Here is a 25,764-nt window from a genome sequence, read left to right on the forward strand (position 1 = left end):
TAAAATAGATAAGGGTGCATCAATATATCCATTTTAAAGGAGTGTATTGTAGAATTTTCTAATATTATTTTGCATCCTGTATTTTATAAAAGTTATTAATTGGACTTTCGGTTTTGTTAAATAACAAAATAGACCCTGTATTTTCTAAAATGATACAAATAGGATCTTGAATTGATTTTTTATCAAAATAAATTTAATTATAACCCGATCTAAAAGTGCTACGACAAAACTGTTTACATTTTCTGTATCTTTTTAAGTTAGTTATAATCTGATCCTATTTTTACTATTTTAGAAAATACAGGAAAACACAGTATCTAAAATAGTATTTACCCTAAGAAAATTATTAATAAATAAACATGTTAAATTTGTTATAAATGTATTTTAATGAACTGTTAAGTTAGTCAAAATTAAACATAATTAGTTTGGCTAAGTTTACTTTAGGGGTGGATGAGACTTGTTTTTGGTCGGATTGTTTATCTCCGTCTATAAACTCTGTTATTGTAAATGACTTCAATAATTAATTTATAATAACAAGTTTATTTCTTCAAAAAAAAAATTAAACATAATTATTTATATATAAACGAATTAAAAGTAATTTTTTATACGATTAATAAATAGATTGGATTTAATATAGAAAAATTATAGTAGATATAAACACAAGTATATAACTAAATTTTAAATTTTATTTTATACATTAAAAATTATTTATAATTTCTATAGAAATCCATAGCATTCCTAGTATAATATAATGTAGACCAATATAACAAAAATTAATGTGGTTACTATAGTCATATTGTTCTATACATATGCATGTATTTGTCCCTCCAAAATTTTGGTGGTATTGGTCCTTTAAGTGGTGGTGCATTTGCTGTTTCACCTTCCGTACTTTTCTTATGGTGAAGAGGTTCAACAATTTTTCTCCATAAGTGTTTTGAGTTGGTTGCATGAGATTGGAGATTTGTAATGAAAAAGGGAAGGAGTCTCTATTGCTATGCTAGAACGGATTACAGATGATTAACATGTTGTTGGAGGCTGCATTGGGCTTTCGGTTTAGGGATTGTATAACTTATTAGATTAAAACAGGTACTTACTACTCAGCTTGATAGAATGGAATAAAGATTGTTTTCTTTCTATTCTATTCTATTTCATTACCTTTAATCAAACGCCATCTAAAGGTTGTTTAGAAGCAACTGTATAATTACTAGAGTGGTAATTACACTGTATTTTAACAGTTACTAATTACATAAAAAAAAAAATAGTAATTGATATTTAAAATAAAAATAAAATAATAATTACACAATGTAGTTACACTCGATTTTCATAGGACATAAGAATTAGATTATAAAGAAATTTCTAAATTACTTCTAATTACACAATTAAATTTAATACAAAGTGACCCCAAGTGTGGAAGACACATTTTCCAATAAAAACAATGACATGCTGAAAAATTTAAAACACCAAAACAAAGGAAAGTTGGATTTATTTGTTGTTCCAATCCAAAAATGACACATGGCAGTTTAACCGCTGAGTTATCATTTCAAACTATAGCTAGTGCACTACTACTCTTAGGTAAATTGGATTTAGAAAGAAGCAAGAATGAATTGTACATATAAACCAGGAAAAATAAAAGAGTAATACTCAAATATTTTACGCATATATAAGTGTGTATTATATTTGGGAATAATTTATATGGATAAATAAATGTGTGTCTACAACATTCTCAACCCTAGAAAAGAAAGGGAAAAAAAAGACAATTCATAATTAAAAAGACCACTTCCATTTACATGCAATTTAGTTGGATAAGCACAAAAATAATGCTTACTTTGCAAAGTTCAAAGAATGTTTATAGATTGAAATTTGAAACCAACAAACAATGTCTCCCTAACTAAATAAGGTAACAAAGAAAAAAAATACTCAAATGTGATCATTTTAGAAATATTCTACTCTTAAAATACAGGTTGGGTGGGAATAATATAGAACAAAACTTAGCATCTAGAACATATCCGTTTCAAATGACAATAATTTTTTAAGTATAATTAGATGACCCAACTATCAAAATTCTGTTGTCTGCAGTAGTGAGATTTCTTATTCTTTTTGCTCTGTAAACTTTGGCTAAAAAATCTACATCAGACCTCGCAGAAAGCACATCCCTACAGCAGCTACATTTTCCATGGAGTAAATAAATCAAGCAATACTTTGGACTGCCTTTTGTCTTCCACCCCCATCTTCTTCGTGCTCAACCTGACAAACAAAAAAACGATGAATATTTGGCTAGCGATTATCGACAGTATTCTTATATCAACCTACCCATATTGTATGTACTAAGCAACAGACTGAGGAGTGACTGGTAATTTTTTTTGCTATTGAGAGAAAATAAATGATCATGTTCTACATGTTGATGAGCCATAAATTAATGTTTGGGAGCATGAAACTAGAGCATTTGTCATCTTGGTTCATAGAAGGGACTCAAACCTGGGGCTCGGACCTTGTTGGAACAAGCTACATCCCTAACCATTAGAGAGCTACCCATCTTGGGTATTAAGTTGCCATATTTTGTTACTTAGCAACATGACCACAAAGACATAGAAAGTAAATCGGGTATAAGTAAAAGTTAAAATGATAGTAACATTTACCTCAACAATTACTCTTGCCTTCTTTTTCAATTTAGCAACAGCGCCATCCTTCTCAAACTTTCTAGAAGCCGCAGCAGACTCTTTTCTCACTCTCTTGTGAGGGAGTGGTTCTGCATCTTCATCATCTTCTTCCACTCCAACTACACCATTCAGCTTTATATGAGTACATCTCATATATATATTTGAACATTTTGCCATAGTCTTATAACCGATAAGCACAATAAAACCAAAGGAATAAATGTTGAACAAAAAACATAGAATCAGCTGTACCATTATCATCATCATCCAAGTGACTTCGGGCAATTCCAAGACCATCAAAATCTTCGATATCATCCTCTTCTTCAAGTTCCTCATAACCTTCAACATATTCAATCTCAGGTTCCTGCATTTTCCAAGGACAGAAAAGAGAAGAGAAAATGTAAGCAATCAATAAACAGTCATTATATATTTTCAATAGCAACATCAAATATAATTTATGAAAAAGGAAATGCTATACATAAATACCTCCTCCTCTTCCTCTTCTTCGCCGGTAAGCTGTAATTCTTCCTGCTCAAGAACCTTGTTGTATTCTTTGACAGGATAGTTATATATATCACCATAAACTCCTTTTTTAAGGCGTTCTAGTAATTCTTTTTCGATACTCTGCAAAAACAAAAACTCTTTACAGATCCATTGGAGAAAACATACTTTTTAAACGTTAGTACACCATTGCAGATTCATAACCTTATCCAACAAGGCAGCTTTTTCAGCCTTTTCCTCTCTCCTAGACTCCCTCTTTTTCTCTTTTCTCGGTGTTGTCATTATTTTCTCCCTGTTAGACACAGAAACAAAAGAGCAAAGAAATACAAGTTAGATGCATCATGTAAAAGATATTACCTAGCATAGCAAGCAACCCTTTCAATGCAATAGCTAATCAAAACATGAACAGTATTCAAACGTGATAATGTCATATTAGAATCAATTAAGACATATATCATGTGATGGAAAGTGAAACAACGATAGCATGAAATAAAATAAACCTTGTTTTTAAAGCAAGCTTCCTCATCCGTATCCTCATTTGTGTCATTTTGGTCAACCGCTGCTTTGTCTTGTGTACAAGAAACTTAGGCCAATACATCTGTGAATTCAAGAGGCTTATGAAAAATTAGCAATTAAACACCTTTGGATCAAAAGAATTCATTACACACTTAATGGAGAATTTTAATACCAAGTGTTTGTCAATGATTTCGAGTGCTTTTTCATAATTCCTGGGCAACTTAACTCTTTCCCACAATTTGTTAGGCATATGAGCTCTTTCAATAGTTTTCATATAAAGATAGAACACTCCTGCAAAACAGTCACAATAACATAATTAGATATACATAATAATGCACAAATCATAAGTTGTAACACCCTACGGACCAAAAGCTGCAAGATACCATATTTCCTTCTCTCAAAGTTGATTTCATTACTTTAACAACTTTATCCAATGAGACCAGTAAACTATTCTCATGAAATAGGTAAGAGAAACCTTGACAGCACACACATACAAATAAAAATTATAAATGGGCAAGACTATTGGGTCTTCAACTTCAACTTTCAAAGTAAGCAAACAAAATCTTAAAGCAAAAACTTCGAAAAATCATAACATTAGGAAGAAAAAATGAAAATCAATTACCATCATGGTCACGAATGGTGGCGTAGCGACTATTGGCAAGAGGGCAAGAGCTCCGGTTACAGATTCCAGTCACATTATATGGATTGCGACAAAAAATCCCAGTTTCAATTCTGCAACACACAAAAACACCAATCACCATCTTTCACAAATTTCTCATCAAAAAACTTAAAAGATGGGCAGTAATGGAAAACTAGAGCGGAGAAATTCCAACTTTAAGAAAAGACAGAAAATGAAAAAGAAGAAGAAAAAGAAAAAGGTGCTTACTTGGCCATGAAACTGCAGTGTTTGTGCCTGATAACCTGCCATATAATCTCATCGTTCTGCATCTTTTACAAAAATGGTTTACCTTCACCACTAATGAATGAAACAATGAGTATGGACTACGAAAACCCTTGTGAAATCACTATTATAGAGCTACTCAAAGAGAAGAGCACAACTAATAAACAATCAACAAAACACTTAGGAATACAATCAACACATATATATACACATATATATACACATGCGGGGTTGTTTAAGAAATTCTTTTGTTTACTGTTGTGAAATACAATACAAGCCTAACCCTACTCATGTGTATATACTGCCCAATTAATTTCATACAGAGGCAGCCTACCTCTGTTTCGATTACTTATTTACCTTGTTGACTAACACACAAGTTCCTCTCCTCTATATACCTTGTTAATAACACACAAAGAAGGCATGTCACACCATCTCTAATCCAACGGGTGGGACTAAACTAAATTTAATGTGCTAATTCATGGAGCATAAGACCTGATCCTTGATGTTATAAAGCTAGACTTGGCAAAGGAAACTTAACTCAACCAGAAAATGAGAGAGAGAGAGAGAGAGAGAGAGAGAGAGATACCTGGTTCAGTGAAGTGACGTGGAAGGGAACAACTGTGGAGAACGGCTAGGGCTTCAAGCTAGGTTTTGATTTTCCTGGTAAATAAAACACATCATTTTCAGAGATGTTAATTTTCCTATTGTGTAAAGGTAAGGGTAACCCAGGGTAGAGTAAGAAAAACTGTGTACCAAACAGCCCCTAAAACCCATTCCCGTGAGAAAATCCAAACAATTATATATGTATATAACAGTGAGACTCAAAATACCAACTGAGACAAAAGTCGAAAGAACTTACCAATGCGAACAGGAACAGGACAGCTGAGAGAGAGAGAGAGAGAGGAAAGGCGAGGAGGTAGCTCCGGTGAACCAGTGACCAAGAGAGAGAGGAAAGGCGAGGAGGTAGCTCCGGTGAACCAGTGACCAAGAGAGAGAGGAAAGGCGAGGAGGTGAGCCAACCACTCTTCAATGGGTTAATTAGGTTTTGGGGAATTTTATAAATGTGAAAATTGAGGGTATAGTTTACATTTTTATGTCATAAATAATAATACTAGGGAAATTTGACAATATATGCTTAAATATAGCATATATTGTTTTAATATACTATGTAAAAAAAAATTAAAAAAATACTCTCCAATTAATTATAATCCCAACTTTACCCTCCCTATTTCAAACTTTCACTCTCTCTCTCTCTCTCTCTCTCTCTCTCTCTCTCTCTCTCTCTCTCTCTCTCTCTCTCTCTCTCTCTCTCTCTCTCTTTCTCTCTCTCACGCAAACCAGACAACCCTAACCCCAGTCACCGGACCACCCCTCACTCACCGGACCACCCACGACACCCACCCCTCACGCAAACCAGACAGCCCTCACCCCACTCACGGACCACCCCCTCACCACCCGACCCCAGCATCCAGAGGAAATCGCGAAACCCATCTCAGACGACATCGCGAACTCTTCGAAGAAGAAATCGTGAAACCCCAGACGAGATCGAGAAACCCCCATTCGCGACACCCCCAAACGAAACCCAGATCCAAAACCTTAAAAAAAGGTATTTTTCTAAACTTTTTTGTTGTTTCATTACTTTTTCTTCTGTTTGTGCTTCATTTTAAAGTAATGTAGTTAGTTTAGGTTCAATTTGTTTGATTTCGTTTGAATTTCATTGTTTTGGTATATTTTCTGGTTTTTGTGCAAAATTTGCGACGTAGGGCGACTATGTTCACGACATAACGCGACATCGTCTAGAAAAGTCAGGGATTTTCTGTTAAACGTGGTTTTCACGACGTGTTGTCGACATACTAGCGACATAATTAGCGATATTGAATTTAGTACTTAGGTTTCATGATTTTTATCGACTTGTATGTGTGTTTGGCGACATGTTTGCGATATATTAGCGATATATAACAGTTATACATAGGACTAGTTTTGCATCCTCTTTTTGTGTTTAGCGATTCATTAGCGATATATTAGCGACGTATTTGGCGATTTGATCAGGATTATGTTTAGCGATGTATAGCGACATACAGCGACATGTTTCGCGACATACTTCTAACAAATTTGTTGACAATTTTGCAGATGGCTCCTGAACTTAAACTTCCAATTACCTCTCATTTCACGGGACGTCTTACCTATCGGGGTACAGATAGGTTCAGATATATCAAGGCCAAGTTTACTGAGATGGATTTGGTTGAGACAGTGAAGGCTAGTCCTTTCGGACACTTTTGGGAAGCTGGAGAGTTAACTTTCTGTGGCGCGTTGGTCCACAGCCTCCTCTTACGAAAAATGAAAGTGGACACAGAAAAGGAGGATGAGGTTTGGTTTCATGTAGGGAGAAATGACATAAGATTCGGACGGATAGAGTTTGGACTCATTACTGGCTTACCTATGGGTAGTGCCCCTACAGACGAGGAAATACACGCCAAGTCCAACGACCATCTAGTTCGGACTTATTTTGAAGGGAAGAGTTCTGTTCAGTTGGACTCCCTTATGCTCCAACTTGAGAGGTGCGAAGATAAAGATGATGCCTACAAGCTTGGGTCGATCGCTTTCATTGAAGGTGTATTAGTATCAAAGGAGGGCAATGTCCAAGTTTGGCCTGAGATGTTGAAGTTTGTTAACGATCTCGACTTCTTCTTTAAGTATCCGTGGGGCGAGCGCGCTTTTCGTAAGCTGATGGAGACATTAGGAAAGAATATGCAACATTACAAGGATAATGTTGACAAGAAGAAGGGAAAGAAGATTGCTCAGGAGGCAAAGTACACAGTTAGTGGCTATGTACCTGCCTTTCGATCGGGCATACGAAGCAATTGAGAAGTTGGGGAAGAAGTATGCCCACCGCAACGGGACCAAGTTCCCCAGAATGTTGAGCTGGAAAACACCGGAGGGCCAGCGGAAACAAGATGTCAAGGCAACCGACATTGCACTGTTATTCAACAGTCGGGTATGTTTCTTTACTGTTCTGTATTTTATTTAAATTTATTGAAAATGAACATTCGCGACATTGTTAGCGATATGTTAGCGACATTATGCGATGTCGCAAAAGAAATGGCTGTATCGCTTATCGCGACATATGTCGCGACATGTTATCGACATGTAGCGACATTGTGCTTCTTTTTTCAATTATCATAATTTTTGACTTCTTTTAACAGTTTTTAATTATTCTGTGTTTTCTTTTTTGTTTCAGTTGGTGGTGAAGAAGTGCTTGTTTCCCCGGCCCAGTGAAGAGGCATACTTCAAGAGTATTAATGAGGGTAGAGCCCCTCTTTGCTTTGAGATGGACGTAGAACAAACGGTGGACGTTGATGGTACACAAGAGTCTGTGTTTGAAACTCAAGCGAAGACCATCAACGAGGCCGTGACAAAGGCAAATTTAGTTCCACCACCACCGGCACCTGAAGTACACGAGCCATCTACTTCAGCAGGTCCTTCTGCTCCAACCAGTACAACTGTGGACACTGACCTTGTAAAGAGGTTGGATAGCATTGAGGCCCGGCTGGAGAAGCTTGAGTCCCAGCAAGAAGCCGTCATGTTGGCACAGACGGGGTTAGTAAATAGCCATCTCAGTATGAGGCGGTCCTTCACAGAGAGTCAGAAAGATCTGAAGGAGACTCTACTGGCTAAGATGGACGAGTTGATGGCTATGGTAAAAGGAGCGCCCACACCTGGAGAGCCCACACCTGCACCGCAAAATGAGGAACAACAGGCGAGTGATAACGAAGATGTCTTCCCAGAAGATTGGGAAGCAGATGATAACGAGGCACCGTCAACGCCATTGGACGCAATCATCACGGCCATTGGGGATACACAATCACAGGACGAAGTCCTACTTCTACCTGCACCCCCAGAAAATGTGCCATTTGTGAGGAAGAGGAAGCCGCCAACGTACTTGAACGACTACACTGCGGAAAAGAAAAAGAGGCGAGTTCTTCCGGAGAACGTAGACCGGAGAGACCGGCGGACCGTAGATTGCTTCGTACGTTCAAGAGGTGGTTGATTGGAGACATTCCCAATGCTCGACCTAGGAATGTGCACACCGGTGTTGGCGATGTGAAGTTCTTCACAGTTTTGTTTCTTAGGTCAGAGTGGCTTCACGATGATGTAAGTATTTAATCATTAATTAGTATTTTTGATTTTTTTTGCAACATTTTATTGTATTGTCGATGTGTTAGCGACAATGTCGCGACATTTTTGCGACATTGTTGCTGACACAGAAGTTTTTTTCTTTCTGTTTTATTTGTCGACATGTCGCGACATTGTCACGACATTCTCGCGACATGGTCGCGTTTTTTTCACGTTCTGTTTAACGACATGTCGCGACATTGTCACGACATTGTCGCGACATCAGACAAATTTATTTAACGACAATCTTCGCGACGTTTCGCGACTTTATTTACGACATTACTTAATCTTCTCTTTTTTTATGCAGCACATAGATGCCATATCACACTTGATGAGGAGGAGACGCCATCATTTTCCAGAGTTGTACCCTCAGCCAGGTGTGATTCTGGACACAACACTTCCACAATTCCTCATAGGCATTTGGAGCTGCCAGACTGGTGACAGAAGTACGTTCGAATGGCCAGATGCGGTGAACTAGTACTATCTGGGTATGGAGAGCCGTTACATGCCATGTTGGAAGGATTTGAACTTCATATACTTCGTCCTGTACTTCGATCATCAAAAACATTGGGTTGCTGTTGACGTAGATATTGATATGTGGCAGATTCGGGTGTACGATAATGATTTATCATGCACCACAGAAGCACAGTTTGATGCCATCATGCTACCTTGGACTGAGTTGTTTCCACATCTGCTGAGGTCTACTGGCTATTATGATCAAGTCAACAACAACATTCTGAATGTGGACTTAGGGGACAGTAGCCAACTCAAATCAATGCATGCTAGACGCATGCCAAGTGAGGTGGTTCCCCAAAGTAAAACAAGGTATTTGTTAATATAGTATATTATTATTTCATTTGTCATTACTCTTTATATGCAGTTCAGTCTCTAAATGTGTTTGTTGTTAATTTTTCAGTGGTGATTGCGGGGTGTATGCACTTGAGTACATCGAACACCTCATGCTGAATCGGTCCTTGGACAACATTACAGACGATAGCATGAGAATGTTCAGAGATCGGTGGTGTGTAGACTTGTTTTATCAGAACTTAACTTGGTAAAATATAATTTAAAAGGGTTGTAAATTTTTTGTATTATAGACGATAGTTGTTTTTAGTACTGTACAGTTTTTATATATGGAAAAGTGTTCAATTTAAAAACTTTTACTTACATGTCGCTACAAAATCGTTAACATGTCGTTAAATGTCGAAAATTTTTAGTTTTAGAGTGTTTGGTTTCATATCGCTAAAGCACCGCGAACATGTCGTTAAAATGTCGATAGTACAATCATGTTTTGACTCTTCAGTTGATGTCGTTAACATGTCCCAAGTATGTCGCGAAACGTCGGTACAAAAGACGTTTCCACATTAAATGGTAATTAATGTGACATTTATTATCCCGCCTAACCAACTACTTGATTATGTCGCTAACATGTCGCTATGTGTCGCGACATGTCGCGAAAATTGCCCAGATTGCTTTTTGCATGACAAACATGTGTACAATTGTGTAATTCAATTTTTACATTTATTATCCCACCTTCCCAACTACTAGTTTTCTCTATAAAAGCCAATTGTCTATCTCATAAGTTACACATATTTTCTTAATTTTTTTCCTCTTAAGATAATTCTCTTAGCAATGTCTACTATAAGGAACAAGGGCAAATATCCGATTCTTACTCCTGAAGAGATCAAGCAGGAGCCTGATTGTGGGGAAATTACGCCTCAAATGCAAAAAGTGCTTGACGACATGAAACGTTTTGAAGATGAACGGCTTATGAACGAGTGGAGGTTTCTAAAACTTGAAAAAAAATTTAACAAAACAGGTGTATGGCCGGCTCCACCACCAGGGTTCCCCGAAGGCTGCCGTCGCTGCAAGTTAGGTTATTTAAATGGTAAACAGGTGAAGCCTGGATCTCTATGCAAATATTGCAAGGCTACATGTCGCTTTATGTCGCAAATGTAATCGTTAAACGTCGCTAAATATCGACTTTTCACTGAATAAATAAAAGTTACATTAATGTCGCTATATGTCGCTAACTTAATCGTGAAACGTCGCTATTTTTTAATTTTTTCCAGAATTGATAAAAGTTCTTCCTACATCGCACCATGTCGCTAGTGTAATCGTGGAAAGTCGCAGTTTTTAAATTTTTCCATAATTGAAAAAAGTTCTTCCTGTATCGCGACATGTCGCTAGTGTAGTCGTGGAAAGTCGCATTTTCAGGACCTTGTCCAAAATAAAATAAATTTCCAAACATGTCGTGAAAGTGTCGCTACATATCGCAAAATGTCGTGAAATGCACAATTATATACAAAAATCTGAGATAGTGAGAGTAAATAACCACGTACACAGAAAATAATATCCATAAAACATAGTCATACATAAAAAAATACAAGTAACATGTCATAAACCATAATAATAATAATGCATGCAATTTAAAAACGAAAATGCTGCTCAAACCCTGGCCTTGCAAGTAGCTTTGTTGTGTCTCAATGCGCCACAGTTTGAACATTTGCGTGGTTCCTTGACTTTGGTACCGTTCGATGGAAATCGGTTAGTCCGTAGTCTTCCTGCATTGCTCTTTCTTGGACGACCTACAGGTTTCTTCTCCACTGGTACACCGATTCTCATGTTCTGCATGTGTTCTGGAAGCACCCATTCATCCTCCTCGCCCACAACATTAATTGTTACATCGTAAGTATTCTTCCACGTCTCATTTGTGTAATAGGGAGATGACAGAGCGTAGACACTGACATTCTGAGTAAGCGCTGCGACACATGCATGGGGACAAGGAATTTTCAACAATTGGAACATGCCGCAAGTGCATGTTCTCTCAACTAAGTTCACATCTCCGCCTTTTTCAAAGTCAGAACCGTCAGCACCTCTTCCAACATTAAACAATTGTGCACCGTTACGTAGGACACTTCTACGTCTACCATCCTCGTGTTGCTTTATCAAATCTTCCTCAAAATGAGTTGCCAAAGGGGTAACACACTTACTTGCCTTCTCAAGACGGTTAGCAAACCAATTTTGTAGTGTGAACCTTATGAACTCAACTAGAGTAGTTATTGGATATGCCCGGAATTCTTCAGTCACGTTGTTAAGGCTTTCTGCAGCGTTGTTTGTCATGATGTTGTACCTGTCTCCTAGACAATAAGGACGAGCCCATTTTTCTAATCCTATATTGTCAACATAAGCAGCGATGGGAGGATCCATCTGTCGGAGCACCTGCAAATGTCTATCACATTCCCTCTTCGACCATGCGTAAGCGGCCAACCATATTTGCGTGTTACATACATCAGTCTTGAACTTGTGGGTGACATTCATAGAAATATGTTTGTAGCATGCACAATGGCATGCTTCGGGGAAAATAACCTCGACAAAGATGTTCAATGCTTTGATGCCTATCCGATACAAACACTAAGTTTTCAACCTCCCCAATCGCTTCCTTTAACTTCTGCAAGAAATACTTCCAAGAGTCATGATTCTCGCTGTCAACGATTGCAAAGGCAATCGGAAACAGTTGGTTATTTGCATCGTACGCTACAGCAACTAGCATTGTGCCCCCAAACCTTGTCTTCAAGAACGTGCCGTCGATACTAATCACAGGACGACAAAACTTAAATCCCCTCCTACAAGCGGCCGGTGACCGAAACAGATTACTTGAACTGTTATCCTGCGTGATAATGTCCGTAATAGTACTCGGATTCTTCCGTTCCGGCACGTAAAAGTAACCGGAGTAACCGACTATAAGCCGCCGCCGGCGTACCCCTCGAATACATAAGTCCCTTCTCTCGGCACCTCCAAGCCTTCTCATAGCTCATCTTGATCCCATACTCCCGAAACATATCCCTTTGTATGTCTTTAGCTTTGTACTTAGTTCCATCGATTTGAACTTGTTCTTAATGAGGTGGCCAACAACCCACGGTCTTGCTTGACGGTTATCGGCATGTCTAGAATCCGAAGCTACATGTGTGTTCGTTGTGGAATACGGTAACCTCAAACATGTCACAACGTGCCCTCTTCCTCCCCCTCACTCTCCATTTGCAATCCGAACCCCCGCAAGTTGCATAAAAAACATCGGTCCCGTACTTCTTCACCATGAACTCAAAATTCATTTTCAATGCAAACCTTCCAACCACATTTTTCAATTCGATCTTATTTGTATACGGCTTGCCAACATATATTTCCCCGAATGTGTACCGGTAAAAGAAGTTGTATAAACATTATTTTCCTCTATGTCTTCCCTTGTCCACACAATAGGTTTGAATTTTGTACAAACTTCAAAATCGGATGGTACGATACTACGAGGAGGACACAGGCGGGCTACTGCGGTGCTGGTGTTTCGTGATTTTCACTCTGAGGGGTTCTTCTTTCTTGGTCTTTCCTTTGCTCCCTTGGACGTGGTGGAGATGGTGGAGGTAGTTCTAACCTTAAAGAAGGTACTTCTATAGGTTCATGAACTTCCAACTCCACATCACCATCCTCGTTCAAATCTACTATAGGATCATTGTTGTAAAATGCACCATCAAACTCATTGAACTGGTCAAATCCATAGTCAACCCTATTATCCTCCTCTATATTCGTAGGGGCCTGCTCATTCAGCCCTACGAGTGGATACGTTTACGGGACAAAACTCCCAACAACACTTCTTGGGAGGACAAGTTGGCGGAGTAAGCCCCAAAAGCGCATGCCTTTTAACCTTAGTCACAAACAGTGGCAGCAAGTTCTCCACACTCATTTTTGCCTTCATTCTTAAGAACAATCTTACTTGACTATCTTTCACTAAAACTTCTGGCGGTATCATATTGCCTTTCATGTACATATAACACACCTCTATTTTCAGTTCATACACAATAGGGTCTATATCCAATTCTTCATACAAAATATCATTCATCTTTTCTAAAGTAGTGTCAACCTCAAACATTAACATCTTACTTTTGGGATTATTGAAAATCCGGTTGAAACCTTCAGCGCCCAAGCCCCATCATATAGTACAACTACAAACACATTCGAATCTGCAAACCAAAATGACGACAAATTATAACAAACCAATATGTCGCAAGATATCGCTAACCTATCGCTACTTATCGCGAACCAATCACAAAAAAAAAGTATGTCGACAAACGTCGCGAACTTGTCGAGAAAACTAAATATATCCACAATATAACACAATAATTCTATGTGTCGCAACGTGTGTCGCGACATGTCGACACATGTCGCTAAATGTCATCCCTAACCTCTTGCCAGCCAGTAATCGCTAAATGTCGCTAACATGTCGAAACATATCGCTAAAATTGCAAAAAAAACCAGTAAACTCGCAGACTTGCTGCATTTCGTGTTTCATTGACAAAGGGTGTCAAAAGGGTACATAAAAACCACGGATATGTGTAGATCTATTACTTTCAACATAAATACATCTAAATCAAACAATAATTACTAAAGAAATTACATACCCATTATTGTTTAAAGGAATGACTTTCTTAGAGCTTTGGTTGGGTTTCAAGTTCCCTTTGAGTAAGTCGGCCGAACACTAGCTCCGGTGGTGGCAATGTGTGTATTGTAGAGAGAGAGAGAGAGAGAGAGAGAGAGAGAGAGAGAGAGAGAGAGAGAGAGAGAGAGAGAGAGAGAGAGAGAGAGAGAGAGAGAGAGAGAGAGAGAGAGAGAGAGATGGAGAGAGAGAAAGTGTTATGAATATTTTTTATTTGTTTTAGGGGTAAAATTGTAAGGTATAAATGTTTTAAGTATAGTTTTCATAATATAAAGAATGCTAGCATAGTTTTAGTGTACTCTTTATTTTTAAGCATATATTGTCAAATTTCCCTAATACTATAGGTTTATGGTTTTTTTATTTTTTTATATTTATATGGTTTTTTCATGCCATATTTTTATAAAAAAAAATACAAATTTTATATTTGTAAAACAAACAATAAGTTTTGCCGAAAAAGTCGTTGGCACGGAAAAATCGCTGGAAAAGTTAGTGTCGCCGGAAAATCACTGTCGACGGAAAAGTCATCGTCATTAGGAAAGTAACTAGAAAAGTCACCAGAAATAAATGTCTTTGATATAACTAAAAATATAACTGATTCTATGAATAAAAATTAATAACTCGAACCAGTTATAATTGAAATATAATCGGTTCTGTAACATAATAAATAAAAATAAATAATATAAAATAACTTAAACCAGTTATAATTAAAATAGAATCGGTTCTATAACAGTGTTATAATGAATAAAAACTAATAACACGAAATAACTCAAAACTGGCTATATAATATAATGAATACAAACAAGTAACACGCAATAATTCAAACCAATTACAATTAAAAAATAAAGGGGAAATCAGTTACTAAAATACTGAAACATAAATTAAAAATAAATATATATATATAAAGAAGAGATATGAGGCGGTAACATGTCACCCTAAAATCTCTCTAAAACTATTTTTCCCTTCTATCATTAATTCTCTTATTTTTAATATTTTATTAAAGCATAAATTTATAAATTGATATTTTACTATTATTTTAATAAATTATTTTTATCTTTTCTTCTTAATTCTTTTATTTTTAATATTTCATTATAACACAAATTTACAAATTAATAATTTTATATTATTTTAATATTTTTTTTAAAAAAAAACACACACACTACATATACTATCACACGTTATTATTATTATTATTATTATTATTATTATTATTATTATTATTATTATTATCTATATCTATATATACTAGGTTGATGTTACGTGCAATGCACGTATATTTAATTTTTTTTAATTGGGTTTAATTAAGTGATGTTAAGTGCAATACATATATGTTAAATTTTTTTAATTAGGTAATGTATTTTTATTTTTTAATTTTTTAAATAGGGTTTGAGATTTTGATCTTTCAAAAGTTTTTTAGCTATTGCGACTACATTGGTGTGCTCTTTAAATGTGATTATATATACATATTTTATATATAATAAAAAAATAAATTTCATTGTTATACGTATTTTATATTGATTTCTCCATGTATAAGGATTATATTAGAAAATATTTTAATAAAATTTGAATTTGATCAAAGAATTAATTATGTCTAAATATATATATATATATATATATTAAAAAAATAATGATAGTGATAGATACAATATTCTTAATTTGTAGTTAGGCGAGTAATGTATTTTTATTTTTTTATTTTTGAATTAGGGTTTGAGATTTTGATTTTTTAGAATTTTTTTTAGCTAATGCGGCTATATTAGTGTGCTTTTTAGATGTAATTATATACGTATTTTATATATACAATAAAAGAATAAATTTCATTATTATACGTATTTTATATTGATCTCTCTATGTATATTAGAAAATATTTTTACAAAATTTAAATTTAATTAAAGAATTAAATATGTCTACATATATATATTTTTAAAAAATAATGATAGTGATAGATATAATATTCATAATTTATAGTTAGGAAAGTGTAGTTATGTAACGTCCCCGCTTCAAGCTTCCATTGGGCCCTTACACCCACAGAATGAATGGCTATTATACACGAGTGTGTCACTCTGGTTGCTTCCTGGATTAATGACTGACCCTACAAACCAACACGACTGTTTCCAGCGTGCTTTGTCCTCACTCACACGCTTTTTGGAAAAACTTCCAGGAGGTCACTCATCCTAAAATTGCCTCAAGTCAAGCACGCTTAACTGTGGAGTTCTTTCGTGATGGGCTACCGAAAAACAAGATGCACCTTGTTGATATAGGTAGTACCAATCAATCCATTTAAGCTCTCTTCAACTGTGCAGTCCCATACTTGCACATTCTCAGAATCATCCCACTTGACCTTCCCCAGGCGGTGTGGGATTGCACAACTTACCCGGTATTTCCCCTTACGGATCACGAGACTACTGACTGTCACAATTAGTTATAATTTTTAATTTATTATTTTGTCGTATTAAGAAAAGTGTGTTAAATACTAAAAAATCTATATATTTATATAAAGGAAAGTACAAAAGAAATTGTGTGGTATTTTATAATTTTCATTCTATTTTTACTCATTTGTGAGACTTTTCTATTTTGTGAAGAAAGATTGTTGATACATGTTTTAAAAATAGTCTCACGTTATTTAGGAATCATGTTAGGTGTTATACTATATAGTATAAATAAAGTCTAATAATCGCCACTTTTATTTATAATAAAATTAGTTATTATTATTATGGGAAATTTACATGTGAGTATGTGTTTATTTATTTAATTCTAATAATAACGTGATGTGTTTAATTATTGATATAAACGTTATTTTATACCTTTTTTTTTTTATTTAAATTATGTTAGGTGGGCTATTAAACATGCTAAAGGGATTGATGAGGGTGAAAGGATTGATGACGTCAGTAAATACTAATTTGATGTTCATCAATTATCTTTTTTTACATGCTTAATTTTATTTATTGTTTTTTGTGAACAACTTAATTTTTTTTAACTCTACATATATATTATGAATATTTAGATTCAAAATATTTTCTCTTTCCTCACTTTTTTTTTTTTTTTTTTTTTTATATATTTAAATAGATTTTTTGGCTACACTAATAATTATTTAGTCTCAAAAATTACACATTATGATCTACTATTTAAAATAATTATTTTGGTACATGAAAATCATATGTTTTTTCACTAGCCAAAATCAAAGATAGTATTTTAGTTTCTTTTAGATTTTTTTTTCTTCAAAAGTTTCTTTTATATTTAGTTTACCAACAAGTAAATAATATTCAAATTATGAATTATACTAAATAAAATTATTTCATATTTATGTTTACTTGTTAAATAAAATAAAATAGTATTATTGCGATCTACTTTTCAATGTAATTATTATGTTTGATTATAGTTTACTAGCTCTGTGTTGAAAAAAATAAAATATTGCTCTAATAAACAAAAACTAGTAGGTTTATTGACATATATACTGGCAGACTTTATGAAATGAAATAAATTATCGTTCTAATATACGAAAAAGAAAAATGAAAATTTATTTCAATATACCAAAATAAAATAATAGATTTGTTAGCATATACAATGGTAGGCTATACGAAAAAAGTAAACTAATAATGAAAATTTATTTCAATATGCCAAAATAAACTAATAAGTTTATTTGACATATATCAGTATAGACATATCTGATTATATGATTTTTGGTCTGATCATTACCTATTTATTTAAAATTGATAATTTTATCAAAAGTAGCCAATTGGTATTTTATTGAAATCATAACTAATTGGTCCCAAAAAAAATATCTTATTTGTAATGATTTAAAAGTTATTTGTAACTTTATACTTTATTTAGCTAATCAAAATGCATATATTAATTTACATTTAAAAAATATGAGTGACTTAAACATTTATGATATATATTTTTTTAAAATATCGTTTACTAAAATGGTAGCTTACTAGATGACAGTTCATTATTTTCAAAAATAAATTTGAAAGTTACTCAAATGTATTAATATAACCTGAATAATTAATTGATTATTAAAGTGCATATATGTAAGTTTTAGAGGTAACCAAAATGTATCTCAAATTATAAAATATAATAGTAATATTTTTTTATGAAAAAGTTACTTATTAGTTTATTATGAACATCATAAGTAACCAATATATTACTTTTAAAATGCAGGAAAATTAAAAAAAGAATATTTGAGATTAGTTTTATTCATGCATATTATTTTGTATTTTATAATGAGGTGAGAGATATTATTGTAATTGAGATTTATTTAAATTATATTATATTTTACCTGTATTTTTTAAAAAATTCCTATTATTAATTTATTATTATATATAAAAAAATGACAATATTTATTGTCACGTGCGTAAATATGGCGGGAAAGGTGATCGCGTGTAACCAATAATTTATTATCACTTTAAATTTTCTTCATCGTCCCCGCCCTTTTTAGGGTTTCAGATTCTCAGTTCCATTTCCATTTTTTTTCTTATTTTGGAAGAGAAAACTAATCTTAATGGGCAATAAAGTTACAGATGAACTCGTATCCACCGTCCGATCAATCGTGGGCTCCGATTACTCCGACATGGACGTAATCAGAGCCCTCCACATGGCCAACAACGACCTCACCGCGGCCATCAACATAATCTTCGACACCCCAAATTTTAAATCCAAAGGAATTTTAGGGGTTCAGAGGAATCCTCAAATTCCCAATCAAAATTCGAGATCAGAAACTCGACCCGTTAGTGTTAGCAGTGTGAATTCGAAGGAAAATGGTGGTGGCGGGAACAAGAATTTTTCTTTGAGAGGAAATTTGGGGATTCAGAGGAATCCTCAAGTTTCCATTCAATATTCGAGATCAGTAACTCGACCTGTTACTGCTAGTTGTGTGAAATCGAAGGAAAATGGTGGTGGCGGGGAAAAGAATTTTTCTTTGAGGACTGACGGCAATGGTGCCAACTTTCCCACTAAGTTCGACGGTGAGGAACCGGAAGCCCAATATGAATGCTCTCCTGAGAGTTCTCTTGAGGAAAAATGGTGGCTTGTGGGTTGTGGCGAAGTGGCAGGGTTGTCTACATGCAAAGGAAGTAGAATCAAGCCTGGTGATGAAGTGGATTTCACATTTCCATTGAAGGGTTTTGCTACTTCGCCTTCGCCGGGCAAGGCTTTAGGTAGGGGTCGGAATGCAGCAGCCGCTTGTTCAGAGATTGTGAGGTTTTCAACCAAAAATTCAGGAGAGGTAATGGGGAAATAAAAAGATGGTTTTCTTAATGTTTTGGCTTTATTATATGAATTTGGGTTGATTTAGTTTCTTATCTATTATTGTAGATTGGTAGAATACCTAATGAATGGGCTCGGTGTCTCTTTCCACTTGTGAGGGATAAGAAGGTTAGAGTTCTGGGTTTTTGTAAACACACACCTGAAGTGTTATGTATTATGGACACCATTCATTTGTCAATAAGGTATTCTCTTTAATCCAAAGTTTACTTAGTTAAATGGGCTTGATATGGTGTGTTTTATATAAATGTTGTTGACCAGTTGACTTATCTATGTTTTGTGTTCGATTAGTGTCTACATCGATAGTTCCATGTTCCATAAGCAACATGATACTTCACTTAAGGCAGCTAGCAGTTCTGCCGACGAATCAGTGGTTCATCCTCTCCCGACATTATTTCATTTGCTGGGTCTAGCTCCATTTAAGAAGGTGATGGTTCTTTGACATGTTTGTCATTATTAAAAATCGGCTTGCTTTTTATATGAGAATTAGTTATATTACAATGCATTAGCATTGTTTCTTTATGAGGTGCTAAGGATAGTTTCAACTTTTTTACGACTCTTAAATAGGCAGAATTTACCCCTGATGACTTATACTCAAGGAAGCGACCATTAGACTTGAAGGTACAAACATAATCATTTGAATTTCTCTAATAATATTAAAGTGGAAGATGAGTAGTAGTATTACCTAAACAGGGATGTTCTGGATTTCAGGCCTCAACTTTACTTACGCGGAAGCTTAAGAATCCTTCTGCAAATGAAAATGAAGGAGAAGATGAGGAACCTATTTCAGATGCTGATTTGGAGAATATTGTTGGTGTTGGAAACAGTTCGGAGTTAGAGGTATTGGCATTTTGCAAGAATATTTTACATTAGTGGAATTTTCTCCATCCACGGCTTCTAAATTTCCAAATGGATTGCTGGTTTGTAGGAAATGGAACCCGCTGATACACTTCAGTGTGAACTTCGGCCTTACCAAAAACAGGCTCTTTATTGGATGACCCAGTTAGAAAGGCTAGAAAAGGGACGATGTACGGATGGAGAAGGAACAACTCTTCATCCTTGTTGGGAAGCATATCATCTTGCAGACAAGTGAGTTAGTTTTCTTATATATTATATGTTTATATGCATATATAAGTATATTTAAATCCTTACAAATTTGATATATAGCATGGTGTTTATGAATACAGGAGAGGACAAGTTGTTTATTTGAATGCATTTTCGGGTGATGCTACTACACAATTTCCAAGCACTCTACAAATGGCTAGAGGAGGAGTATGTTTTGAAAGAAAACTCAGAAATAAAGTCTAATTGCATTTACTTTTATCACTTTCGTATGTACTGATTTAAAATGCATTTTGAAGATTCTGGCAGATGCTATGGGATTGGGAAAGACCATTATGACCATAAGTCTCCTCCTTGCTCATTCAGAAAGATCATTTGTTAGCCAACCTTCTGGTGAAGGTAGTGAAGTTGGGAATAGTTCAAGCTCGCCAAACCTCCCAAAGAGAACAGCAAAACTTCCCGGGGTTGATAAGCTGACAACGCAAAAGACCACACTTATGAATGGTGGGAGTTTGATTATATGTCCTATGACTCTGTTAGGGCAGTGGAAGGTACTTTTTTCATTCTGGTGCCATTTTTTCAATATCAGTTATCTATTTTCTATATCCTAACATATACGTTTTTACAGGCAGAGATAGAAACTCATGTAAAACCCGGATCTTTATCTGTTTATGTTCATTATGGACAAAGTAGACCAAAGGATGCGACATTCTTAACTCAAAGTGATGTAGTGATCACAACATATGGAGTATTAGCTTCAGAATTTTCCGCAGAGGTAATTCTGTTATTTAGATGTTTTTCTTGTCACATTATATGATACCTTTCTTAAACAGAAGGTGAATGACTGCAATTTTTTTTTTGGTAGAATACTGAGGAAAGTGGGGGCCTTTACTCAGTTCGGTGGTTTAGAGTGGTTCTTGATGAGGCACATACAATAAAATCTTCCAAGAGCCAGATTTCTATGGCTACTGCTGCTTTAGTTGCAGATTGTCGGTGGTGTCTTACTGGCACCCCTATTCAGGTGAGTTGTGGGAAATGATGAACATAGTTTTTTTCTTTTAAATTTGGAAAACTGTTTTATTAGCTTATAGTAAAGTCTGGGTTTGGTTAAATATGAATTGGTGTAGATACAGTTTTCTTTTTAACATTTTTTGCATCCACTGCGTTGGTCTAGCTATTATTTAGTATACTCGTGCCATCTTTTGCCCTGTACTTGAAGTTTGTGTTTCTGTACATAACAAAGAAGTTTTAATATTGACATAAATGCGGGTGTTATGCATTATTTATCAGAAACCAAATTGTGATCAATCTGGTGCTTCTTTGTTTTCCATTTTGATTATTATTGTCACAGAACAAACTAGAGGATCTTTACAGTCTTCTTCGGTTTTTGAGGGTGGAACCATGGGGTAACTGGGCATGGTAAGTTATGTGTTCTTAAGATCTTGGTAATCAAGCCCAATTACTAGACATAACAATTTTTTTTTTGACACGTTCTTATATAATATAGGTGGAATAAACTCATTCAGAAACCTTTCGAAGAGGGAGATGAAAGGGGGTTGAAATTGGTTCAATCTATCCTAAAGAGAATCATGCTACGGAGAACAAAGTTTAGCACAGATCGCAATGGCAAGTAAGTTGATGAAGATCATGGTATGCAAATTTATTATTCTATTGTAGCCCATGTTACTAAGGACTTTTTGCTTGTTGCAGACTGATTTTAGTCCTACCACCAGCTGATATTCAGGTGATTTACTGTGAACTCACAGAAGCTGAAAAAGATTTCTATGAGGCCCTTTTTAAAAGATCCAAGGTATATCTCTCTATAAGAATGCAATTATCAAAATATGATGTGCCCTTGGATTTATTATCATTTTTGGATATTAGGCATATTGTCCAATGCTTGACAACTTAAGTTTTTTGATGTAATAGGTGAAGTTTGATCAGTTTGTTGAGCAAGGACGGGTACTTCATAATTACGCTTCCATATTGGAGTTACTTTTACGTCTTCGTCAATGTTGTGATCATCCCTTTCTTGTGATGAGGTTCTATTCTTTTCTCTCTTTTATACTGGTTTCAGATTTTGTAGTTATGATGTAATTGGTTTGATATCTTGCTTTTATCTTTTATCTATTTATCCAGTCGAGGTGATACACAAGAATTTTCTGATTTGCGTAAACTGGCTAAACGGTTTCTTAAAGGAAGTAATAAGAATTCTGAAGAAGGAGAAGACAAAGATCTGCCTTCCAAGGCTTTTGTACAAGAGGTTTTAGAAGAGTTGCGTAAGGGGGAAGAGGGAGAGTGCCCAATTTGTCTCGAAGCATTTGAAGATGCAGTTTTGACACCTTGTGCTCATCGCCTATGTCGTGAATGTTTGTTGGCAAGTTGGCGAAATGCTACTTCTGGGCTATGTCCTGTTTGTAGGTATCTTCAAGAGATGTTCTTCTTTCAAATATGGATTTTGATGTCAAATTACCCAAATTTATTTATGTAATTATTATACTGTCCTTATATTGGAAAATGTAATATTTTACAAGTTCCACGATTTAACCTATTGCTCCTTTCATAGGAAGATTGTTAGCAAACAAGATCTTATAACCGCCCCAACTGAAAATCGATTCAAGGTTGATATTGATAAAAACTGGGTGGAATCAACAAAAGTTGCTGTTCTGTTACGTGAGCTTGAGGCTCTTCGCTTGTCAGGCTCTAAGAGCATTGTGTTTAGCCAATGGACTGCTTTCCTGGATTTGTTACAGATTCCTTTATCTCGGTGAGAATTTTTAGTTGCTTTTAATTTTTATAAAGTAAATATTTCTTGTATCACTCTCAAGAATTATCGTTCAAGTTTTATCATTTTCCTTTGCAGGAGTAACATTCCATTTCTTCGACTAGATGGGACTCTGAATCAACAGCAACGTGAAAAAGTTCTAAAGCAGTTCTCGGAAGATAGCAGCATCCTGGTTTGTTATGTTTAGCTCTGTACATTCGGTAGTTAATAACTCGGCTATTTGGATGTACTCTTTAATAGCTTTGATTGCTGCCTGCTACCTCAGGTGTTGCTGATGTCACTAAAGGCCGGGGGAGTCGGAATCAATCTAACAGCAGCTTCTAGTGCCTTTGTCTTGGTATGTGTACATATTAATTAACACCCAATTTGGATATGGCTTCTCTTACTCCATTTACAATTGCTGAAAGCATAGCTGATATGCCATTACTTATGCATTCTTTGCTATTTCCAATTTTATGTGCATGTTCATAGGATCCATGGTGGAATCCTGCTGTGGAGGAGCAAGCAGTCATGCGAATTCATCGAATCGGCCAAACAAAAAAGGTGACAATCAAAAGGTTTATTGTGAAGGTATATTTACTTCTCTTACTAAAAAACGAGTTTTAAATATTTTGCTGCTGTATATTTTGCCCCTAAGTGAATAAACTAAACAAAGATTTATTTCTTTAGATTTAGTTAATAAACAAATATTATTTTTACTTAATTGGATCTAATCCTTGAGAGGTGTTAATTGCATGGATATGGAAATGTCATTGTTATAAATTTTGGATCCAACCCTTCAACTGATGCATTTTTTTCATATTCTCTTATGGCAGGGTACAGTAGAGGAAAGAATGGAAGCAGTACAAGCCCGTAAACAGAGAATGATTTCTGGTGCCTTAACCGATCAAGAAGTTCGTAGTGCTCGATTAGAGGAACTGAAGATGCTGTTCTCTTAGAGTTCTGAACGAGCTGTAATGCTTTTTCTCCATGGAGTGAGAGAGCTCTTTCTTTTCGAAGTGTCTGTTACCGATTCAGACAAGATCCTTCTCTCGAGTTACAAGGTACAAAATAGTATGCCTCGAGTTTATTTATGAAAAATTCAGTGAAGAAACTCGAATTTTTGGTGATGGATTGAGTAGGCTGATAGGATCATTGGCTTAGCTTTGGTGAAGTTTTGCTCAGTGTGCAATATCAGGTCATGACTAGTGATTTTGCATAACGTTCTGATGTAAATATTTCAAGAGGGACTTCTATTATATATATTGGTTGTATTGACCTTAGCTAGTAACTCAAGATTTTTAAAGTGCTCTTTATTAATATGTAGATGTATGTATGGATGGATATTTGATAATTAATGTTTCAATAACATATGGCCCTACTGTGTCGTTTGTCAATTATTTGGGGATTTCTGTCTTCTTACCTTTTATCTAACATCATACTGTTCATTCAGAAGTATAAAGATAATCAACTCTTTTTTCTCTTTATATATTTATATTAACTTTTATTTAGTTTCAAAATCATAATATTCTTTTATTTATATTAACTGAGCGCTCCCAACAACATCTCCACTTTATTCTTTAAAATACATTACCAAATTTTTATTTTTTTTTTTATTTTACACTAGGTGTGTATAAATTGATCTAATTTAATGACAATCAACTGATCTAATTACAACCCATCACTAAATATTAAATATTTAATTATGATTAGATTAGATTGGATATTATTTTTAAATATCTAATTAGATCGGATGTTGGATGGGGTGTCCAAAAATTTAATACACCCAACATCTAATCAAACTAATTAATATTTTCATTTAATTTGGATGAATAATTAGACTCTATATTATGCATAAAGTATACATGTATATATTAAAATTTTAGAAAATTTACATTATACTTGATTTTTAAATTTTTTTTACATTTATTGCTACATTTTATTTTTTACAAAAATATTATGCAACTTTTTACCTATATACTGCATTTAATTTTAAAAAATTCTTTTATATTATGCAGTGCTAAGTTATATTTCTGGAACTCTGTAGGTACTTGATCATTAAATTTTAAGTCATTATCCACGTGTCATTTTCTTATTAGTATATTTAAACTATTTTTTTAAAAAAAATAAAAATTTAATGACTTGGACCAATTAAGAATTACCCCGTGACAATTTACTTAACACTTAATATCTAGGTACCTACATAATTTTAAAATTATAACTTAGGTATTATTACCACCAAAAAATCAAAGTTAGATATTTATTTACAATTAGAAGTTAAACTTAAGTATTTATGCCACAAATTACTTTAAAGATTATTATCCTTATCTAACATATCCAAATACTACTAAGAGGAAGAGGAAATATAAGCGTGTTAAGCTTATTATTGAAGATTCTCATGATGATTTTGAGCTTGAAGATAAAGATTTCGAAGTAAACAAAGTGACAAGGGTAT

The 25,764-nt window shown here is 34.7% G+C and overlaps 6 protein-coding genes across 11 annotated transcripts; 4 read left to right on the plus strand and 2 right to left on the minus strand.

Moving 5' to 3' along the window:
- Positions 1 to 1,822: 1,822 nt before the first annotated feature.
- On the minus strand, positions 1,823 to 5,485 carry LOC115700462 (uncharacterized). 2 transcript variants are annotated; one of them, XM_030628002.2, is made up of 11 exons: positions 5,429 to 5,485; positions 5,156 to 5,229; positions 4,555 to 4,636; positions 4,291 to 4,400; positions 3,841 to 3,959; positions 3,653 to 3,750; positions 3,357 to 3,444; positions 3,138 to 3,275; positions 2,904 to 3,015; positions 2,634 to 2,773; positions 1,823 to 2,241 (listed from the first exon to the last, which is right to left on the minus strand). In XM_030628002.2, exons 3-11 carry the CDS (start codon positions 4,614 to 4,616, stop codon positions 2,185 to 2,187), a joined length of 924 nt encoding a protein of 307 aa, XP_030483862.1. In that variant the 5' UTR covers positions 4,617 to 4,636; positions 5,156 to 5,229; positions 5,429 to 5,485; the 3' UTR covers positions 1,823 to 2,184. The 2 variants fall into 2 exon arrangements, with proteins under 2 accessions (XP_030483862.1, XP_030483863.1); XM_030628003.2 differs by having other exon boundaries at positions 4,555 to 4,644.
- Positions 5,486 to 5,682: 197 nt separating this feature from the next.
- LOC133030641 (uncharacterized) lies at positions 5,683 to 7,434 on the plus strand. The gene is made up of 2 exons (XM_061103446.1): positions 5,683 to 6,175; positions 6,700 to 7,434. Exon 2 carries the CDS (start codon positions 6,700 to 6,702, stop codon positions 7,432 to 7,434), a length of 735 nt encoding a protein of 244 aa, XP_060959429.1. The 5' UTR covers positions 5,683 to 6,175.
- Positions 7,435 to 7,442: 8 nt separating this feature from the next.
- LOC133030642 (uncharacterized) lies at positions 7,443 to 9,220 on the plus strand. Its single transcript, XM_061103447.1, has 3 exons — positions 7,443 to 7,564; positions 7,808 to 8,596; positions 9,050 to 9,220. Exons 1-3 carry the CDS (start codon positions 7,484 to 7,486, stop codon positions 9,218 to 9,220), a joined length of 1,041 nt encoding a protein of 346 aa, XP_060959430.1. The 5' UTR covers positions 7,443 to 7,483.
- On the plus strand, positions 8,590 to 9,876 carry LOC133029967 (uncharacterized). The gene is made up of 2 exons (XM_061102046.1): positions 8,590 to 9,567; positions 9,659 to 9,876. Exons 1-2 carry the CDS (start codon positions 9,233 to 9,235, stop codon positions 9,798 to 9,800), a joined length of 477 nt encoding a protein of 158 aa, XP_060958029.1. The 5' UTR covers positions 8,590 to 9,232; the 3' UTR covers positions 9,801 to 9,876.
- A 1,314-nt stretch (positions 9,877 to 11,190) lies between these two features.
- On the minus strand, positions 11,191 to 11,952 carry LOC115700021 (uncharacterized). Its single transcript, XM_030627570.2, has one exon. It carries the CDS (start codon positions 11,950 to 11,952, stop codon positions 11,191 to 11,193), a length of 762 nt encoding a protein of 253 aa, XP_030483430.2.
- A 6,646-nt stretch (positions 11,953 to 18,598) lies between these two features.
- On the plus strand, positions 18,599 to 24,691 carry LOC115700514 (DNA repair protein RAD5A). Of its 5 annotated transcripts, none has more exons than XM_061102050.1 (20): positions 18,602 to 19,445; positions 19,535 to 19,668; positions 19,775 to 19,910; positions 20,051 to 20,104; positions 20,177 to 20,323; positions 20,412 to 20,572; positions 20,671 to 20,755; positions 20,845 to 21,096; positions 21,174 to 21,320; positions 21,411 to 21,566; positions 21,897 to 21,964; positions 22,053 to 22,175; positions 22,256 to 22,355; positions 22,475 to 22,587; positions 22,685 to 22,966; positions 23,112 to 23,312; positions 23,409 to 23,502; positions 23,596 to 23,667; positions 23,802 to 23,900; positions 24,146 to 24,691. In XM_061102050.1, the coding sequence occupies exons 1-20, from the start codon at positions 18,723 to 18,725 to the stop codon at positions 24,266 to 24,268; spliced, it is 3,270 nt and encodes a 1,089-aa protein (XP_060958033.1). In that variant the 5' UTR covers positions 18,602 to 18,722; the 3' UTR covers positions 24,269 to 24,691. The 5 variants fall into 5 exon arrangements, with proteins under 5 accessions (XP_060958034.1, XP_060958035.1, XP_060958036.1 ...); XM_030628060.2 differs by having other exon boundaries at positions 18,603 to 19,445; positions 20,195 to 20,323; XM_061102051.1 differs by lacking the exons at positions 23,409 to 23,502; positions 23,596 to 23,667; positions 23,802 to 23,900; positions 24,146 to 24,691 and having other exon boundaries at positions 18,599 to 19,445; positions 23,116 to 23,282.
- Positions 24,692 to 25,764: the final 1,073 nt, after the last annotated feature.

This window comes from Cannabis sativa, chromosome 8 (genome assembly GCF_029168945.1).
Source record: "Cannabis sativa cultivar Pink pepper isolate KNU-18-1 chromosome 8, ASM2916894v1, whole genome shotgun sequence".
Classification (NCBI taxonomy): Eukaryota; Viridiplantae; Streptophyta; class Magnoliopsida; order Rosales; family Cannabaceae; genus Cannabis; species Cannabis sativa.

Excerpts from the sequence above, each read along its gene's own strand:
- LOC115700462 (XM_030628002.2), bottom strand. The coding sequence starts at position 4,616 with ATGCAGAACGATGAGATTATATGGCAGGTTATCAGGCACAAACACTGC. Across the intron at positions 4,401-4,554 it reads CACTGCAGTTTCATGGCCAA|AATTGAAACTGGGATTTTTT; the intron begins GTAAGCACCTTT and ends TGTGTGTTGCAG. Across the intron at positions 2,242-2,633 it reads AGGCAAGAGTAATTGTTGAG|GTTGAGCACGAAGAAGATGG; the intron begins GTAAATGTTACT and ends TTTGTTTGTCAG.
- LOC133030641 (XM_061103446.1), top strand. The coding sequence starts at position 6,700 with ATGGCTCCTGAACTTAAACTTCCAATTACCTCTCATTTCACGGGACGT.
- LOC133030642 (XM_061103447.1), top strand. The coding sequence starts at position 7,484 with ATGTTGAGCTGGAAAACACCGGAGGGCCAGCGGAAACAAGATGTCAAG. Across the intron at positions 7,565-7,807 it reads CACTGTTATTCAACAGTCGG|TTGGTGGTGAAGAAGTGCTT; the intron begins GTATGTTTCTTT and ends TTTTTGTTTCAG. Across the intron at positions 8,597-9,049 it reads GGCGGACCGTAGATTGCTTC|CACATAGATGCCATATCACA; the intron begins GTACGTTCAAGA and ends TTTTTTATGCAG.
- LOC133029967 (XM_061102046.1), top strand. The coding sequence starts at position 9,233 with ATGGAGAGCCGTTACATGCCATGTTGGAAGGATTTGAACTTCATATAC. Across the intron at positions 9,568-9,658 it reads GTTCCCCAAAGTAAAACAAG|TGGTGATTGCGGGGTGTATG; the intron begins GTATTTGTTAAT and ends TTAATTTTTCAG.
- LOC115700021 (XM_030627570.2), bottom strand. The coding sequence starts at position 11,952 with ATGGATCCTCCCATCGCTGCTTATGTTGACAATATAGGATTAGAAAAA.
- LOC115700514 (XM_061102050.1), top strand. The coding sequence starts at position 18,723 with ATGGGCAATAAAGTTACAGATGAACTCGTATCCACCGTCCGATCAATC. Across the intron at positions 20,324-20,411 it reads GAAACAGTTCGGAGTTAGAG|GAAATGGAACCCGCTGATAC; the intron begins GTATTGGCATTT and ends GCTGGTTTGTAG. Across the intron at positions 23,503-23,595 it reads CGGAAGATAGCAGCATCCTG|GTGTTGCTGATGTCACTAAA; the intron begins GTTTGTTATGTT and ends CTGCTACCTCAG.